Genomic DNA, 18,351 nt, shown 5'->3' on the forward strand with positions numbered 1-18,351 from the left:
TGCTGACTGACACTTCCTTCGACTTCAGAGGGCGTGCGGCCGGAGGCCATGACGGCGACTGGAGCACCGGCCAAGCGGAGCGGGGTCGTTCTTAGCGGCATGAGCCGGCGGCGCGTGAGTTGGCTGGCGGCGTGTGCCTTCGCCTCGGTGCTCATCCTCATCGCCTCGAACAGGAGGAGCGGCCTTCTCGCCGAGGGCCCCGCACCACGCGAGTACGACGCGCCGCCGACGCCGGAAGCGGTGGGGGGCGAGGCCAGGGGTCATCCGTCCCCCTTCAAGACACCCGTAGTAAGTGCCTACCTTGAGCGAGAGACCTGTAGGGTCAGGGGAAAGGCCTGAGAACAGGACTTGGCACTCTGTCGGCGTACCGACCGGCCTAATGACCAAGTTGAGTTGCGGATTTAAGATAATGAAAGTTTCACTGTGTCTAAAAATGGCAGGAAAATAAAGAAATCTTCCTTCAGTCCCACAATAAATTCTTACGAAAGTGGCCCTTTTTCCATCCTTCTCACTGCATAGAACAACAGTGGATGGGAAGTAATTAATTTCTCATGTACTGATCTTTATCAAAGTAAGTGATCCCCAAATGACAGTACGTTCATTAACTTAGGCTGTTGACTGTCTCAGTGATGAGGCCTTGTCAGGTCAGGTCATTTTAGTTAAGTAGTTTGGCTGACTAGGATGGACTGCCCAGTGCCCTTCTCATTCTTGGAGAGACTCGTGATGCGGTTAACTCTTTCCAGAGCTTGTAAGCAGGGATGTGAACTAAAGTGAAATGAGCGCCATATTCGTTACAGCGTCTTGAATCCAAGTTATTTCATTTGTTGAAAACGTGTTTTTGTATTTGAACAATTTCCTGACCAACACTGATCTTTCATTTCAAAAGGGAAATGTAAGCATATGGCTGTTGAGTAGAATGGCATTCAAAGAAGTACTCCAAGAAGATTTTATTTCCTTGCAAAACTGTAAGAGGAAGGTACATGAACCAGAAATGCAACCTAAACAAAGTGGTTGCGATGATTTAAGTGCCAATCAATCCTCAAGTCCTCAAGGTATCCACTAAGCATTCATGTAGTATTGCAACTTTTTAATACCACAGTGAAAGTGATGACTTGTGAACGTGAATTTCTGCATATTGTAAATATATGTGCACATCCTTTAAATAAAGCAGCAGATTGAATTTTTTTAAACCTGATAAAAATGGAGCCATATTGAGAACTTGAGTCCGGCTTGTTTCACAAACTTAAATAATTCCCCTCTGTAGATAAACAATTAATTTCACCAAATGCCCATGTGTTTGCAGGTGACTCTATGTTGCCATTAAATATATCGACATGTGAAAACTTAATTTCTTGCTCCAACCAGAAGTATGTTCCAAAGCATTGCTCTAAATTATCACTCTGATCCAGAGTGGATATTTAGTTTTTCGGTTCCAATTTGCTTCTGTAACGCTGAAAGTGTGGCTATTGGAGAACCCTTTTGGTATTTTTACATTTTGGTTCCCATCCTCAGTTGTAGAATTGGCAGAGACACTGCCAGAGATGGCATTTTATGTGCATGGAGGAGGCCATGTGTGCACTTCTTGTGGGTTTCAAGCCATCAGATGTTCATGTAGGGCCGCAAGAGTTGAGGTCACGTTCTCTGTGCCACGGATTCGGACTGTGGGCAGGTTTTGTCAGTGTGCAATTAGTTTCTTGCTCTAAGAGGACAGGTTCCTTAGGTTGCACCTCCACCATTACTCTCTGCCATCTGCTCCAATTAAACATGATTGAGCAGTAACAAGGCACTGATATGAAGCAAAATGTACGTGTCAATACCTTGTGAGTAATCATACATAATTGCATGCACTGTGCTGGTGAGAAATTTATTTCACCAATATTTGGTCTTAGGAAAAATTCTTTCTCATTGGTATGCTATCAATTTGTGCCTCACTATCAAAAATCATCTACTCTCTTCTCTAGACATGGATTGCCAATGAGCCAGATAATATAACATCAGAGCTGTTGTTGGAAGAACAAAGACAAATGGTTGCTGAAGAAATGGCTGATTATGTTTTCCCCAATGGTAAATACAACATATCTGCCAGGTAAGAAGACATTTTTGCTTCCCATGGTTAGCTTGTCACATATTCACCATTTAGACTATGAGCTGGGAATGTCAGAAACTAATATTTGACCAGTTTTAAATTCTGAGCCCATAACTGAACCCAGAAAAGTTAACTAGAATTTTCAGAATCCAAATTCACATCAGTCAAAATACTGATATTCTATTTTCAGTGAAGCTCATGGCTTAGCATCTTACTAAAGCTGAAGTTAAGTTTTGCATTTATGTACTGAAAAAATGCTCTAGGATTGGAAGCATTTGTATGACATGTTCCCAAGGGTAGCTTTTGTAGAGGAAATTCTCTTACAAGAATCCTGAATGCTTACAGAATCGATAATTTTTTTATCTCCGTGTGTCTCCCTCCATTGATAACTCACTTTATGCATCCCACTTTGGTTTGATTAAAAAAATAATTAATGAAAATTCGCATAAGTGTTTGCTATTTGTATGCTCTGGCCTATAATCGTTTTGAGTGGTGTTTCTTTTTGAGCCCCAGTAATGAATTGCATATATATATGGGTCGCGGTAGTCCAGTGGGTAGAGCGTTGGACTGCTGACCGGAGGTCCAGGGTTCGATTCCCTGGCAAGTCACTCTGGGCACCTGCAGCTCCACCCAAGCTAAAGTGATTTTTCGGGTACCAGATCTTCCTGGGAAACCATTGCGACTTATGTGGGGCAGACTGGACGAAATTTCACCACACACATCAAGGAACATCGGAAATGTTATACACTAGGCAGCACCACATCCATCTTTGCGACCCACCTCTCGGAGAAGAACCATTCCCCTGATTTTGAATCTAAGCTGTTGCACAAATTCCATAAGAGCAAGAAATTGGACGCTCTGAAGAGTTTAGAAATTATCCAACGGAGAAACCAGAAGACACAACTCCTTAATGACATTCAGTTCCTCTCTTGCCCCTCCCCACTTTTGTCCATTAACTTCCCTTTGTGCCCTTTCTGACGACGAATTCCCCCCCCCTCCTCTCCCCACAAAGAGTGAGTTATCCACACTTCGGGGGTTCCATTGGTTTTTCCTGCCTTTCCCTTCATGACGAAACCACCTTGTTCTTTCCTCCCCTGCCACCCCTCCTTGTGGCTTGGTATTCCTTCCCCTTGTACTTTTCCTCACCTGATGATGATGATGTGTGTATGTGTCTGTGTATATATATACATACATACATACATAAATACATACATACATACATACATACACACACATCATCATCAGGGTATATATAATATATATAAAAAAACCATAAATACAGTAATCAACCCGAAGGTTGGTTTAGTAGGTGATGGTAGAGATCACCCAGTACTAAGCCCTATACGGCGTGTGAAAATTCACACATCAGGGTAGGGGGGGCCAGTTTGTTTCCCTGTGCCGGTTATAGTTTCCCAGGAAGACCTGGTACCCGAAAAATCAGTTTATAGCTTGGGTGGAGCTGCCGTTGCCCTGAATGCCTTGCCCGGGAATCGAACCCGGGACCCTCCGGTCAGCAGTCCAACGCTCTACCCACTGGACTACCGCGACCCACTATCCATAGGCAATAAATATGTAATATAATTTTTTTAGTATTCGTATACATTTTGTGCCATAAATCCAAACCGGTTATTTCTTGTTTCAATGATGGCCATTGAGTTACTGGACTCAATAGGACATCATATTTCAAAGTTGACATTAAGCACAAAGGATTTGTGGCAGAGCTGCTTCTGAATGATAACTCATTGGATTTATGGTGCTGTTGGACACATCACCCAAAAGTATTTCATGATAAGTTCACTGTGGGTTCGGTCATTTCCACAATATTGGAAAAACTGTCTCAGAATATATTTCTCTTCAGATGGTTACATTCTATTACATTTATGGCTTATACCTAATCTTTTACCCTTTTTAATCAGGTACTCACTCAAATATCCATGTTTTACTGCCAAAGTGCATACTAATTGAGGTCTAAATAATGAATACTCATTGGACACCCATACTTAACAGGGTAGACGAGGGTAGTCACATGCAAAGCAAAACCAAAGTATTTACAAGACAGGCCTCAACATGGAATGCAATGCAATACCATTATACAATACAAAGGAGTTGGGAGGCCACGGAAGGAAACAAAGGGTGATTGGGGCCGGGGAATCGAACATTCGTGAGAGACAAAATAAATGGACTGCAAAGGCAGTGGCACTAATGACAAAAACTTACAGTAGACAATCAATAAAACTAGCACTAATATATATATATATATATATATATGTATATATATATATATATATACATATACATATACATATACATATACATATACATATATATATATATATATATATATATATATATATATATATATATATATATATATATATATATGTATATATATATATGTATATATATATATACATATACATATACATATACATATATATATATATATACACATATATATATATATATATATATATATTATATATATATATATATAGAGCAAATCATATTCAGGATCTCCTTTCTGTGTCACAGCATCTTGGAAGATCTCGTTCCTGAGAAAGGAGGGGAGCCATTGAGGAGTGTGGTGATAACGACATGGCGCTCAGGGTCCACTTTCCTGGGTGATGTACTCAACAGCCAGCCGGGCAATTTCTACCACTATGAGCCCCTGCTGCCCCTGGGCATAGTACAAGTGGGGGATGGTTCCCCTTTGGCTGACAGTTCGATATCCTCTTTGCGTAAGCTGCTCCAATGCAACTACACAGGCATGGGTATGTCCACTGCATACTTTTTACCTAACCCCCATTAACCAACCATCCTACTCAAAGAGTGATTCATGGATACTGAATAACATCAATGGCAGTCAAGGAGCTTGTTAAATCTCTTCTCTTGTATCCAGTGTGCCCTTAAGACTTTGTATGAGGGAGCTGTGAAGAGTTGAAATGGGAATGGTCTTGTGTCTGTGACCATTTCCGTCACTCTCCGCACTGAAATGTAGCATGCCCAAGTGTCATCCCATCACGTTGTTATTTGTCTTGCGTATTGCTTTTGTTGTCTCATTGGTGTGAGAGGGAGTGTTTGCTAGGGCAGATTGTGAAGAAACAGGACTGTCAGGAGGGAAATGCTTACTGTATTGAGGGATTTGGAGGAGTTTGCCTGCCATATCAAAGGGACAGCATGAAACTTATGTTCCTTATTCTTAACTGCGGGAGTATTATAAATACTTTCCTTAGCATAGATATACTCTTCTTTCTTCATCTGATTTCCCTCTAATCCCTGTTTTCAGCCGTGTTCCTCCATTGACCTTATTTCTTACTTCTTCTGTGACTTTTTATTCTCTGTGTTACTGCCTTCAATTTTTCTAGGTGCAGGTGTAAAATTATGTCGGTTAGATAATTAACTCAGATGTTTAGATTTATTCAGGCCTTAAGAAAACATACATAAATGTTTGACTTGTGTTGTATGGTTAGTTTTCCTCAATTCTAGTTAGTCCATGCTTAAAATAGCTGGGGGCAATAATTTTTAAGGCCATAAAGTTGTATATCCTTCCCATGGACTACAACCACGGCGTGGTGGTGGAAGGGCTTGCGCATTCTGATGGCCCCTAGCTGCCAAACCTTTTTTTTTTCAAAAAGATTATTGGATGAATCCAAAAGAGACAGGTAGGGTGAACAGAGAGGATTTGGATTGGCAAAGGGAAGTCAAACACTGCTAGAAACGAGAACGTTTGGCAAATGAGAGGGGGGTAGGAATCGGATAGACGTGTTGGACAGAACAAAGAGGAGTAGAACGTTTGTGGATTTGAAGAATGATCTGTTGCAATGTATGATGTTAGGTCATCTATTGTTAATTGGGGCTTAGAAATGTAGCAGTAGTTTGTTTGTGTCCATGTCAATGTAGACTACCTCAATTTTGCAAGCAATCTCAAGTAGACTACCAAGCAATCTTAGTCGACTACCATAATTATAAGGGAGGGAATGCTTTCTGGTGTGATGTGGTGGAAGTTATCCCTCACGGAAATGAAACTAACTTGGTGAACCCCTCAATGAATACTATCGGAACGATCTAGGTTTCAACACATTGTGTCATCATTGGGTTAACCTTCACAGTTTGTTCACAAAGTTAGTTTAATTTCCGTGAACATAATTATAATAATGATCAATCCTAAAATGTCAATAAAATTGCCATCATTGTCAATTGGGGAAATTCTTATACTATGTTATTTAAATAAATGAAGTTGCCTGAAAACTATCCAGCCATGCAATATTTTGAGAAAAATAGCCTGCCTATAACAATGAGGAGGCCTTAGTCCCCTCCTTCGAAGTACTCCCCTTGGGGGATCTCACACACCCATCCCAACATCTCTTCCACATTTCCAAAAAGTCTGCAAAGTCCTTTTCATCGCAATAATTGCATTCCCCTTTATCTTGCCCGCAACCAACTGTCGGGACAACTGGGCTTTTGTGTCAGGGTCATAACCATCGTAGGCCATCCAGGACTCATCTACAGTTATGACCTTTTTTCGAAAACCTTGGTAGTCGTCTATGGCAAGAAGCGATGCCCCTGCCATGCTTTTTCATCGATGCAGTAATAAAATTACCATATTTATTGAAAATTAAAAGCATTCAATAAAGTTGAATTCATCATAATTAACAAAAATAATTAATTCATTGGCAATTTGTTCAATTTGAAAGACATCTTCCAACATGGCGTGGTACTTGAATTCAGTGATTATTATTATCCTGGATGCTGCAATGCCTTATAATGTCATAAATGCTCCTAATATTAATGGCAGAGGTAGCAAGAAATATAATTATGAGAAACATTTTAATGCGTAAGGTTCCAGGATCATATTTCTTAAGTTACCAAAGTTTTGATGACATGAAATTTGATATAATTTTTCATATGTTAGTATCTCACGGAGGGAAAGAAGATTATTTCTAGCACTCAACAATTCTGCTTCAAGTAAACCATATTCTGGTTCAAAATCTGTGAAAGAACTATTCCTATTTTATTTCCTAGTGCACTGTTCGTGGTAACTGGCCGACAGTTACTACTAACTGCAAATGGTGGTATTTATCTGCTCTTCATTTTGGGACACTTCTCAATTCCTTTCATTTGAATGTTGTGCCACTAAAGCTATGTACCTATCTTTTCTCTTAGGTTGACTTTGATTTCATGTTCTCCTCTATAGACTGGCAAAAGTTTCTTAATGTATTTTTGTATGTTCATGGATTTTTCATCTGTGAAGCGTTTAGCCAGTTGTAATTCTTCAATGCAATAATTTCAGAGTGTAGAAATCATTTGCCTTAACCAAGGCGAATGATTTTTACACTCTGAAATTGTTGCATTGAAATGCACATTAGGGGATGAGTCCGTTGAAAGTTACTGTTGCGGCATCTCCCGCAGTTTCTGCGGAGTTGTAATTCTTATTGAAGTATTTCTTTTGTCATTTGCAATGATATCATATGAAATTTTCAAAATCATTTCAAGATTTATCAAATTAAGTCTGAAGTAATCTGTGTGCCTTAAACTATTTTTGTTGAACATATTTGTGTGTACTGTTTTGAATGCCATTGTGTTCTGCTCAAGTACGAGGTCTGTTCAAAGAGTATCACGAATTTTGAATTTTCCCGGGTTACATATATTTGATTTTGGATTTTTTTGTGGGGCTATGTTGGTACTTATGCCAAAAAGTTTGGCCATTTTGAATGTTCAGTTAATTGTGGACAGCTGTTTTGCTCGGACGTGTTTTGGCTTATCTTCCATTTTTGCCTCTTCCAAAAAATGGATCAAAGAATCTGTATCAAATTTTGGGTGAAAAACGAAATTAAGTGCGCGGACGCATTCTGAATGTTGACTGTGGCATATGGGGAAGCCACCATGGACCGAAGCAACGTTTATTGGTGGTACAAAATGTTCTCAGAGGACCGTGAAGATGTGAACGACAAAGACGGACACCCGAGATCGTCAACATCAGACGAAAGCATTGTTGAAATGAAGAAAATAGCATTGGCCAATCGTCTAATCACCATTTAAAAAGTTGCTGAGGAGCTAAACATATCGATTGACTCGTGTCATTTGATTTTTACCAATGATTTGGGCATGACACAGGTCGCCGCGAAATTCGTATCAAAATTGCTCAACTTGGACCAAAAACAGCAATGCATTAACATTGCTAATGAGGTGTTGTCCACAACAACCCAAATTCGCTCCAGAGGGTCACAACTGGTGATAAATCATGGGTTTATGGCTATGACATGGAAACTAAAGCTCAATCATCCCAATGGAAGCTGCAGCACCGAGACCGCGAGAGCTGCAAGACCGGAAAAAGCGCACCAAGTTCGGTCGAATGTGAAAGTTTTGCTCACAGTTTTCTTCGATTGCCACAGGGTAGAGTGGTAAATAAGAAATATTACCTGCAAGTTATGCCCAATTCGCACAAAGCAATCCTCCACAAACGCCCGGATTTGTGGAAGAACAAAAATTGGCTTTTGCACCATGACAATGCCCCTGCTCACACATCGTTACTTGTGCACGAAGTTTCGGCCAAAAACAATAAACCAATGATGTCGCAGCCACCGTATTTGCCTGATCTGGCCCTTGGTGACCTTTTCTTGTTCCCGAAACTGAAGAGGCCCATGTAGTAAGGACGACGCTACGCTACGATTGACGAGATAAAGACTGCATCGAAGGAGCAGCTGAACAAGATCACAAAAAAATGATTTTTTGAAGTGCTTCGAGGATTTGAAAAAACGTTGGCACTTGTGTAAAATATCTGATGGGGATTACGTTGAAGGGGACAGAATAGATATTCATGGATAAATAAATAATTGTTGAAACAACACGAGTCGTGATACTTTTTGAACATGCCTTGCATTCACATCATGTCTAGAATATTGTTGTAGGTAGTGTGTGTGTGTGTGTGTGTGTTTACATTTGTTGCTACCAAGAGAAAGCAGCGAAAGTGAATGCTATAATCAGTTGTTTTGTTTGTCCAATGTTAGAGGAGGGCTACCTGTCGTATGGGCCTGATCACCACTGGCTGCTGAGTCACAACAACAGACTCTGGGATGCTTGTGGGCCCTCCCACGAGTTCTGCTGGGACCCCTCATTCCTATCACGCTCCTGCAAACTCTTTCCATTTCAAAGTATGAAAGTGGTGCGGCTGAGACTTCGTCTTGCTTCTAGGCTATTGGAGGACAAGAGGTACTTTCATATCCTTTTCATCCGATGAAAATTAGGGTTAAATACTTGTTTCCATTAGGGAAAACCATGGAGAGGAACTAACCAATGAGTTCTCACACCATGCTATCTGAGAGAAGCCTTTAGAAGTTACCAAAAATGCTAAAAAAAATGTTAATGCATATTGTTTGCTTGTTGTCCTGCTATTGTTTTATATTATATTTCTAATCTGCCCTTTTTCTGTGCTTAATCCATGCAATAGTTAAATCACTAAGTTTTTTAAGGATATTTGGTGGGAAAATTCCTTGCGCCCACGTCTCACTTGGCAGTCAGGCGCTCCCTGTTATAATTGATTAAATATATATTCGTGAACATTTACTATTGAAACATTGAATATAGGAATGGGACTAATCTTAGTGTTACATTTCACAGAAATGGGTCAAAGAGTATCACAGCAATGGTTGTACTCAGTGTCACAATGTTTATGCATTTTATTATATTTGATTTTATTTATTTATTTATTTATTCAGTATGAGTCCGAAAACAGCACATTTTGGCCTTTACATCGAACTATTAACAACGATAACAATAGTCACATTTACAAACACCCAAGCCCTAGGTGGAGGAAAACTCACCCAGGTGGGAATCGAACCCGTGACCCTTGGAATGGCAGACGAGGACGTTACCCCGCCGCCACCGGGGTCGGTGGGGTAACGTAGGGGATTTAGGGGATGTGGTAGTCCAGAGGGTAGATCATTAGACTACCAACCAGAGGGCCCGGGTTCGATTCCCAGGGATGCCTCTGGGCATCCTCAGCTTCATCCAAGCTGTGTGATTTTTCGTTCTTCATGGGGAAACCATAGGCAGCACAGGGAAAGGACTCGTTCCCCCCATTTGCCCTGCTAATGCGTTAATTTCACATGCCATTGGGCTGACTTGGGTGTGCTCTACCATCGCGTATCTAACTGATCTTCAAGTTGATAACTGTGGTTGGTTTTTATTTACTTCTGCAAAGTAATCAGGCATAGTTATGAATTTAGTCCTAGTTGACATTTATAATGTGCACACCCTGATTTGTAAGGCGCTTCAGCAAAGCAGTGAGTCTCCTTCCTCCCATATGGTGGAAGTTTTTAAACAGCAATCTATTCCACTGAAAAGTATCTTCTGAGCGAGGTCCATCAATTTCTGTGATGGCTTGCATGCTGTCATTACATGTATTGGGGATCCACTCTACCCCTGTCATTTTATTTTCTGAACGTTTCCTCAACTTTAGTTGTTTTCCAAAGTAACATTATGTGGAATTCCTCATTAGATTGATGTCAACATTCTTTAAAGTCAATTTAATGGATTTCTTTTTCAAAAGGAATCTCAGTTCTTAATTTGTGATTGTTGCATTGATTGTTATCTGGTATTTCTGTTCATATAATAAGGATTCAAAAAACAAATAAGAAAAAATACTCTTTTTTAAATAGAACTATTATTGATTGGAACCAGCTGCCTGGAGGTTTGTTTGAGCCCTTTCCATCCAATTTTAGGAGTTTTAGGAATAAATGTAAAGCAGCCACTGGGTAATAAACTTCATTGTAGTTATGAATTTATTGTTTGTATGTGATGTGGACGGCATTTTGTATGTGATGTGGAAGTTTGTTTGTATGTGATGTGGAAGTGTCATTATGTAAAAATATTTTGTCTCTTATCTGTTTTTATGTGTTCGTATGTAATTTTCGTTGTTAGTAGTTATCTTTGACCTAACCTGACCGTTGCCACCAGGAAATTTGCCTAATTGCAACGTAATTGTGTAAATAGTAATAAGTGCAGAGAGGTATAAAGCGGCCCAGGGGTAAAGCAAACAGAATATGAAAAGCAGAAACGAGGACTTCGTTGCCATAGCGTGCTGGAGAGTGGCATCGGAAGGGGTTGTTTGGTCAGTTAAATAATAATACTAAATATATAATTGTTTCAGTTTCCTCTGTGGCAATTTTTGTTGGCATTGAAGCAATAGTATTTTCACCCTTCCTATAAGTACGTCTTCATGTCCTACATACGTATGTGCGTCGTTTGCGAACAAAATTAAATATTTTTTCAACAGATTCAGGTGAGATGTAGTGGAAGTTTGTCATTATGAGAAAAACAAATTTGCGCTTTTCTACAGATTTATTTTTAACACACAACGCGCTTCAGTCCATCAAAGCAGCTTCAAGGACAAGACAAGATTTCAACTTGTGATTCATCATATTCATGCCTGTTTGAGAGGAAGGGGGGGGGGAGGGGAGGGGAGAGTGCGGAGTGAGGTGGGCGGGAGCAAAGAGGGGAAATGTTGAAAACCCAAAGGAACAGAGAAACTAAAGAAATGGAGAGGTGTAAAAAGGGGAAGGGTGGGGAGAAAATGACTTGTGGTCAGGGTTAGAGGGGACGGTGGCAGGTGGCTGGTACGTGTGCGGTGGGAGGGAAGAATGAAGAAGGGTTACGTGGGAAGGGAACGTGGAAGGGATAGAAGCAGGTTTAGGGATGAGTTATAAGTAATTCTAAGAAGGACATTTGCAGGGAAGGGTTGTTTGACGCATACTGAGAGTGGAGGGTAAGGGGTGGCAGGATGGGAAATATGTGAAGGGTCGGGTCAATAAGAGAGAGGGAGTTTCACTGTTTGCTGTGGAAACAAGATTCTGAGGAGAGGAGAGTGGTTTATTAAAATATTGTCATTTAAGTGAACATTCATATTTGATTGTACAATTTCAAGTTGCTCTGAAATGTCAAGTCTTTTGCCCTTGTTTTTGTAGTGAAGGATTAAATTCATGAGTGAGTGAGTGAGATGATTGTAGTATGTAGATGCTCAGCTAGGAGTGATATTTCGTCAAAAGTTTCCAGCATCTTTCATGACATTTTATTTTACTCTGGAAACTTCTCCCCGTCTGTAGAAAAGAGTGAGTGAGGAGGAGAGTAAGGCCTCTACCCCACTCCTCAACTCTTTTCCCCCCTCATTCCTCAAACACGTATTATAAATATGATGTACCACAATCTGAATCTTGTCTTGTACCTGAAGATGGTCAGATGAACTGAAACCCGTCGTATTTTACAAATAAATCAGTAGAAAAATGCAAATTTGTTTTTCTCTTAAATATTTTAATTCCAAATGTGTTCAAGTTAAATATTTTGTTCAGACTTTTATGCATATTTTGGTTGTGTCGTTCTGAGATGATATATGAACAAAACTAAAATTCCTCCCATGCCAAATATTTCACCATTGTGGATATTTTCTGATTAGCACACCTAGTATTATTTTCTTATTAATTTCAAAAATGCCGCATTCGCGGTGTGGGTTCAAATCTATTGGAGCTCATTGCTGAAGAAGGGATACCAACACTGAATTGTCTTCTTTAGCATTGATGCCGACAAATTGCTGGCATCTCAATTGAAGCCATATTCGCATACCAGCGGTAGCCGTTGGGCCAGTTTATTTTTACGCGAGTAATGGAGATAGCCAGTTGCATTGTTGTTGGTGCTACATAACTTGGGATGATTCAGGATCTGGAAGCTCTCTTAATGAGACCATTTAGACCACGGATCCATTGGGTGGCCATATGCGTTGATTGCAAGGCCAAGGTGCTTCCATCTCCCCCATTCACTCTTATTCCTCCTCTTTGCAGTCTGAATGTGCACATGGTGCTCTTGGTGAGAGACCCGAGGGGCACAGTGCAGAGCAGACGCCATCGGGAGTGGTGCCCCCCTAGTCCAGAGTGCTCAGATCCTCTGCGTCTCTGTGCGGATCTTGTGGATGATTATTGGACAGCAGTTGAACTCATGAAAGTGTACCCTGACAAGTTCCGGTGGGTTGTTGTCCAGAATATTAGTAAAAATAGATTTTTTTACCCTCCATGTTTTGTAAGTAATTTCCATTTTGATTTAAAAAAAAAAGAAAGTCCATTTTTTTTGACAATTTTATGTTTACATGAAAGCCTACACCTTAATTATAAGAATGCTTAATTTACTTATCAGCACACAAGGGTTGCCTGAAACGTTGTCCAAAGATTTTTATTTTTCAATGTTATTGCCTTAGGCATAAACCAGAGACTATCGAGATTCTGCTCGGACATAGGAGCCTCCTTCGTCGACCTGAGACCATCCCTCCGATCTTGCAGGACTCCCCTTAACCGATCTGGGGTCCATTACACGGCGGAAGCGGCGAGTAAGGTGGCGGATAGGATACTCGACCACTGTAGGCCTTTTTTAGGATAGAGGGCAGGTCACTTAGTGGGTCAGTAACATCTGGGGATAGCGCGTATAATATTATTAATAAAAATATAAAAGTCACCGACAACATTGGCATTGATTTAGAAAGACATGTGACACGCACTTCCCCACAAAGGCGTCCTAAATTACAGTCAGGCACAAATAAGGACGTTATTCAACATCAAAATAATTTAACTATACTTGTTATAAATTGCAGAAGCCTCAAGAACAAATCAGCGGATTTAGAACACATAATCCAAACTCATTCCGCTGATATAGTATTAGGCACAGAGAGTTGGCTGTGCAATGACATAAATGACCAAGAAATTCTCCCAATAGATTTCAAAGTTTACCGACACGATAGAGATACAAGACCCGGAGGAGGGGTTTTCGTGGCAGTTAAAAGTCATTTTGAAAGCAGGCAAGTTTCATTTGAGAATAATAACATAGAAAGTGTTTGGTGCACCTTACTACGGACCAATCAACCCAACATAAATTTATGCTCTTTCTACAGACCTCCAGACTCAGATTTGAAAACACTTCACACCCTCAACGATCAAATTTACAATTTTACACATAAATATAATAACAGCATAAACATAATTGGTGGCGACTTTAATCTCCCTGGTATAGATTGGGACAACAATATCGTTAAATCTGGGACCCGCGATCGCGAATCTTGCAATTCCATGATAAAATTGGTTCAAAGAAACTCCCTCCATCAAGCAGTACGCATGCCCACCCGTGGAAAGAACATATTGGATCTATTTCTTACAAACATGCCTGAACGTATTATTAGTGTATCAACTGATGAGGGCTTGAGTGACCATAAAGCAATTAATGTCCACTTGGACATAGAAATAAAAAAGATCATTAAACCAAAAAGAAAAATTTATAATTACCATAAAGCAGACTTTGAATCCTTTGCCAATCAATTAAACTCTTCACTACCCGAGTTCAAAACCCGCTTAAGTCATGTCAACGTGGAAGAAACTTGGACAGAATTTGTCAATATCATGCAAAAAGGAATCGTAGATTTCATACCTATAAAATACGTTAAAGCAAATCGCGACCCCAGGTGGTACAATAAAGACGTTAGAAAAGCCCTTCGAAAGCAGAGAATGCTACACTCTAGGGTAAAGAGGGCAGCCGTGAACACATCATCTCCTGAGAATACACAATTATGGGACACATATAGATCCTCCAAAATTGAAACCAAAACACAATTACGTAGCGCTTTACTGGACTTTAAACGCAAAGTACTTTGCGAGCACTTGGACACTGACCCCAAAGCTTTCTGGTCATATGTTAGGGAAGTAAATGGGAGTAAACAAACCGTGGCTTGCTTAAGGGATTGTAGCAATATAATTCATACAGACAGTGAGGGTAAAGCTAACATCTTAAATTCATTCTTCCAAAGCATTTTCTCGAATGATGTTGCCACCGCATATCTCCAAGAAACAATACATACTCCACCCATTGAAAAAATAACAGTGGACCAACAAGGAATTCTAAAATTGCTTAACGAGATTAAACCCAACAAATCCCCGGGTCCCGAAAATATACCAGCTAGGGTGATAAAACATTTAGCTCCAAACATTGCCCCGTACCTTGAATTTATATTTAACAAATCCCTCACAGAGTGCAAAGTACCTAAGATTTGGAAAACCGCGCAAATAACGCCTATTTTTAAAGGTGGTGACAGGGAGGATCCCAGTAATTACAGACCTATATCTCTCACTTCTATCTGTTGCAAAATCTTAGAGCACATAATTGTCAGTTCAATAATGAGACACCTTGACAATATTAACTTTTTAAGTGACAATCAACACGGATTCAGGAAAACTCGCTCCTGCGAAACCCAATTAGGATTATTTACACATGATTTACTTTTATGGGGTGAGAGAGGTAGGCAAGTGGATGCCATCTTCTTAGATTTTCAAAAGGCATTTGATAAGGTCCCACATGGTAAACTCATTCATAAATTAAAGGTCGCGGGTATAAATAAGGGCGCCATAAGTTGGGTTAAAGATTTTCTTTCGGAGCGGGAACAGAGGGTAGTCCTTGATGGCGCTAGTTCCGACAGCGTTCGAGTCACGTCGGGGGTACCTCAGGGAAGTGTGATCGGGCCGTTGCTTTTCTTGATTTTTGTTAACGATTTGAACCGCGAAGTGAAAAGTAAAATTAGGATGTTCGCGGATGACACGGTGATCTATCGGGAGATATCTGGGGATGAGGATCGTTTTATTCTAGCGCAGGATTTAGATTGCATTACTAAATGGTGTTCTAACTGGGGATTGACTCTAAATTATAATAAATGTTCAGTGGTAAATTTCTTTAAAAGATCAGCGGGATTTGCTTACAAATTAGCTGGAGGTGACCTAGCAGTAGTTGATACGGTGAAATACCTAGGTGTCACATTCACAAAAGACTTAACTTGGGGGACTCACATACGTAAAGTCTGCGGTCAAGCATATAAAAAATTGGGATTCATTAGACGCATTGTCGGCAAAAGTGACTCAAAGGTCAAGGAACGTTGTTACCACGCTCTTGTAAGGCCTCATTTAGAATACGCATGCAGCGTGTGGGATCCGAGTGAAAAAGGTCTCATTCGGGAAATTGAGAAGGTTCAACGCCGGGCAGCCCGTTTTGTAAAAAATTCCTACGATAAAACGCAAAGCGTCACCGAAATGCTCATGGATTTGGGGTGGGAATCATTGGCTGAGAGACGATTCAATGCAAGATTGAAATTATTAAATAAATTTAGATCCGCATGTTTCAGCACCGAGGTCTCGCAAATTATTCGTACTCCTACATACATTGGTCGCTTGGATCATGCATATAAAATTCGGGAAATAGATGCCAGAACTAGCCGACTCAAGGACTCCTTCTTCCCACGGACAATACGGGATAGCAACTGCAGGGTTATAGATAGCAAAAATTCCACTTGCCACCCTCAGCGTCTAAAAAATAATTAGTTGTATTAAAATGCATGCTCTTCCACTAACCTTATGTGTGTTGCTATAATAACCCATTCTTTCCGAATGACCTCATTCATGTTCTGTTCATCTGTTTTTAAGTTTCCCTTTCAATCCCTCGTCCCTCTCCGCGGGGGCAAATTCCTGCTACCTGCAACGTTGGGTCGCATTCCCTGCCATTTAGAGACTCTTTGGGGGTAGAGTGTTTCGTGGTGCATTTTCATGTGGTAGTGATGTTTCAATTTCTTGCTTGTTGTGTCCTGGCTTCCGTGTTGTAGAATGTCTTTCGTGCTGCATCATGGGGTGCAGTTTTTTAGTTGTTTTGCGGTATATGTGTTTGCATGAGTATTGGATGAAGGGATTTTTGCATGAGTGTGTGCGCTGCTGTGGGTGTAATTTTCCGTGTTGTTTTTTTTTTTTTGCATGTGGTATTTTTCTTTTTTACGGTTGGTGACCTAACACCCCCCGCCACACGCCCTTGCGGCGGCTTGCGGGGTATTATGTAGATGTAGAAATATGAATACATTTTCTCCAATGGTGTTCCAGTTCCATTATCCCGTCTCTTTAGTGTTCTTCCAGAAGTGCTGCAAAGTACTTGTCTGTAATTGCAATTGTTCCTTGATTGAATGGAAAACGTTTACAGTTGATGGTGCTCTAGAGTTTTCAAAAGAGGTGGAAGGGAGTTGAATCCAGGGAATAAGGTGGGTGTTCCAGCACTTCATGGTGCAAATCTCTCAATTTCTTCATCGCTATGACACTTTTGTGGGCAGGTGTATCGTCCTAACAGAAAATGGTCTTTTTCCTCCGCAATCTGGGTCTCCTTTCAAGAATTTTGCATACAGTTTCATTAGAAGGTTAGAATTGTGCTCTCCAGTTATTGTTTCACCTTTTTTTAGATAGCTGATCAACAAAGTTCCTTTGGAATCCCAAAAAGCCAATGCTATGACCTTTCCAACTGATGGTACCTTCTTCCAAGCTGAAGAACCAGGCTCTATTAATTTGAATGAATGGATTGTTGTTTTGATTCCTGTGTAGAATAGAGAATCCATGTTTCATGCATTGTCACAGATAGATGCTGGAAATCACTCATTGTTTTTTGTAAAATGTGCCAAGCACTGTTTGGAAAGTGTTGTCCAATTGTATTTTTGATTCACAGCGAGCACTCATGGCACCCATCTTGTGCTAGGCTTTATCGTTTGCAATTTCTTGTGCGAAATGTAACCAAAATGTTGTTTTGATATCCCTACGGTTTGGATCGGCAATTTCATGCACCTTCAAGAGCCAATCTTCCAAAATCATATTGTGATCACTGTATCAATGATTTCCTTTGTGGTTGCACTTCTTGGATGTTCTTCACGGGGACCATCTTCGAGGGTTTCACAGCCACATTTAAACTCTGCATCCCATTTCTTCACCATGGAAATTGAAGGAGAAGAGTCCACGGTCACATTTACAATCCTCGAATGAATTTCAGGCGTCATCAAAGCTTCTTTTTCAAAGAATTTTATGAGTGCACAAAATTATTTCTGACAACATATGCACCACAACTGATTCGAACGACTGCCTGCAGCAAACTGAAGGATGGAATGGCTAGCAATTTCACTCAGCACCTACTCACGGTTGTGCCAATATGAGAGATGAAAATCATGTGAGTAGTGATGCCATCTATGGACAAGGCCAAGAACTTTTTAGGCTACCCTTGTAATTTCCTTTGCATAATGAAAAAATGTCAAGAGTCTGTTTTCTTTGACTTTTGCATCAACTTTGTGCACCAAGTCCTCAGTAATGATAGATGGTTGGCTACTTCACAACTTATCATGAGTGTGAGTACAGTCATCTTTAAATGCTTTGACCCATTTCCTTTCTATTCCATTG

The 18,351-nt window shown here is 40.4% G+C and overlaps 1 protein-coding gene across 1 annotated transcript in view; it reads left to right on the top strand.

Annotated features, from left to right (window-relative positions):
• The window catches only part of LOC139689563 (carbohydrate sulfotransferase 1-like), a 72,241-nt gene that overhangs the window by 41,760 nt on the left and 12,130 nt on the right, over positions 1-18,351 (top strand). The window contains exons 2-6 of the mRNA XM_071586720.1: positions 29-288; positions 1,962-2,086; positions 4,619-4,857; positions 9,094-9,295; positions 12,916-13,095. Of these exons, the coding sequence (XP_071442821.1) occupies positions 49-288; positions 1,962-2,086; positions 4,619-4,857; positions 9,094-9,295; positions 12,916-13,095 (986 nt within the window). The 5' untranslated portion in view covers positions 29-48. The remainder of the gene's footprint in view (positions 1-28; positions 289-1,961; positions 2,087-4,618; positions 4,858-9,093; positions 9,296-12,915; positions 13,096-18,351) is intronic.

Source organism: Hetaerina americana, unplaced genomic scaffold, assembly GCF_022747635.1.
Source record: "Hetaerina americana unplaced genomic scaffold, ioHetAmer1.1.p SCAF_25, whole genome shotgun sequence".
NCBI classification, from domain to species: domain Eukaryota; kingdom Metazoa; phylum Arthropoda; class Insecta; order Odonata; family Calopterygidae; genus Hetaerina; species Hetaerina americana.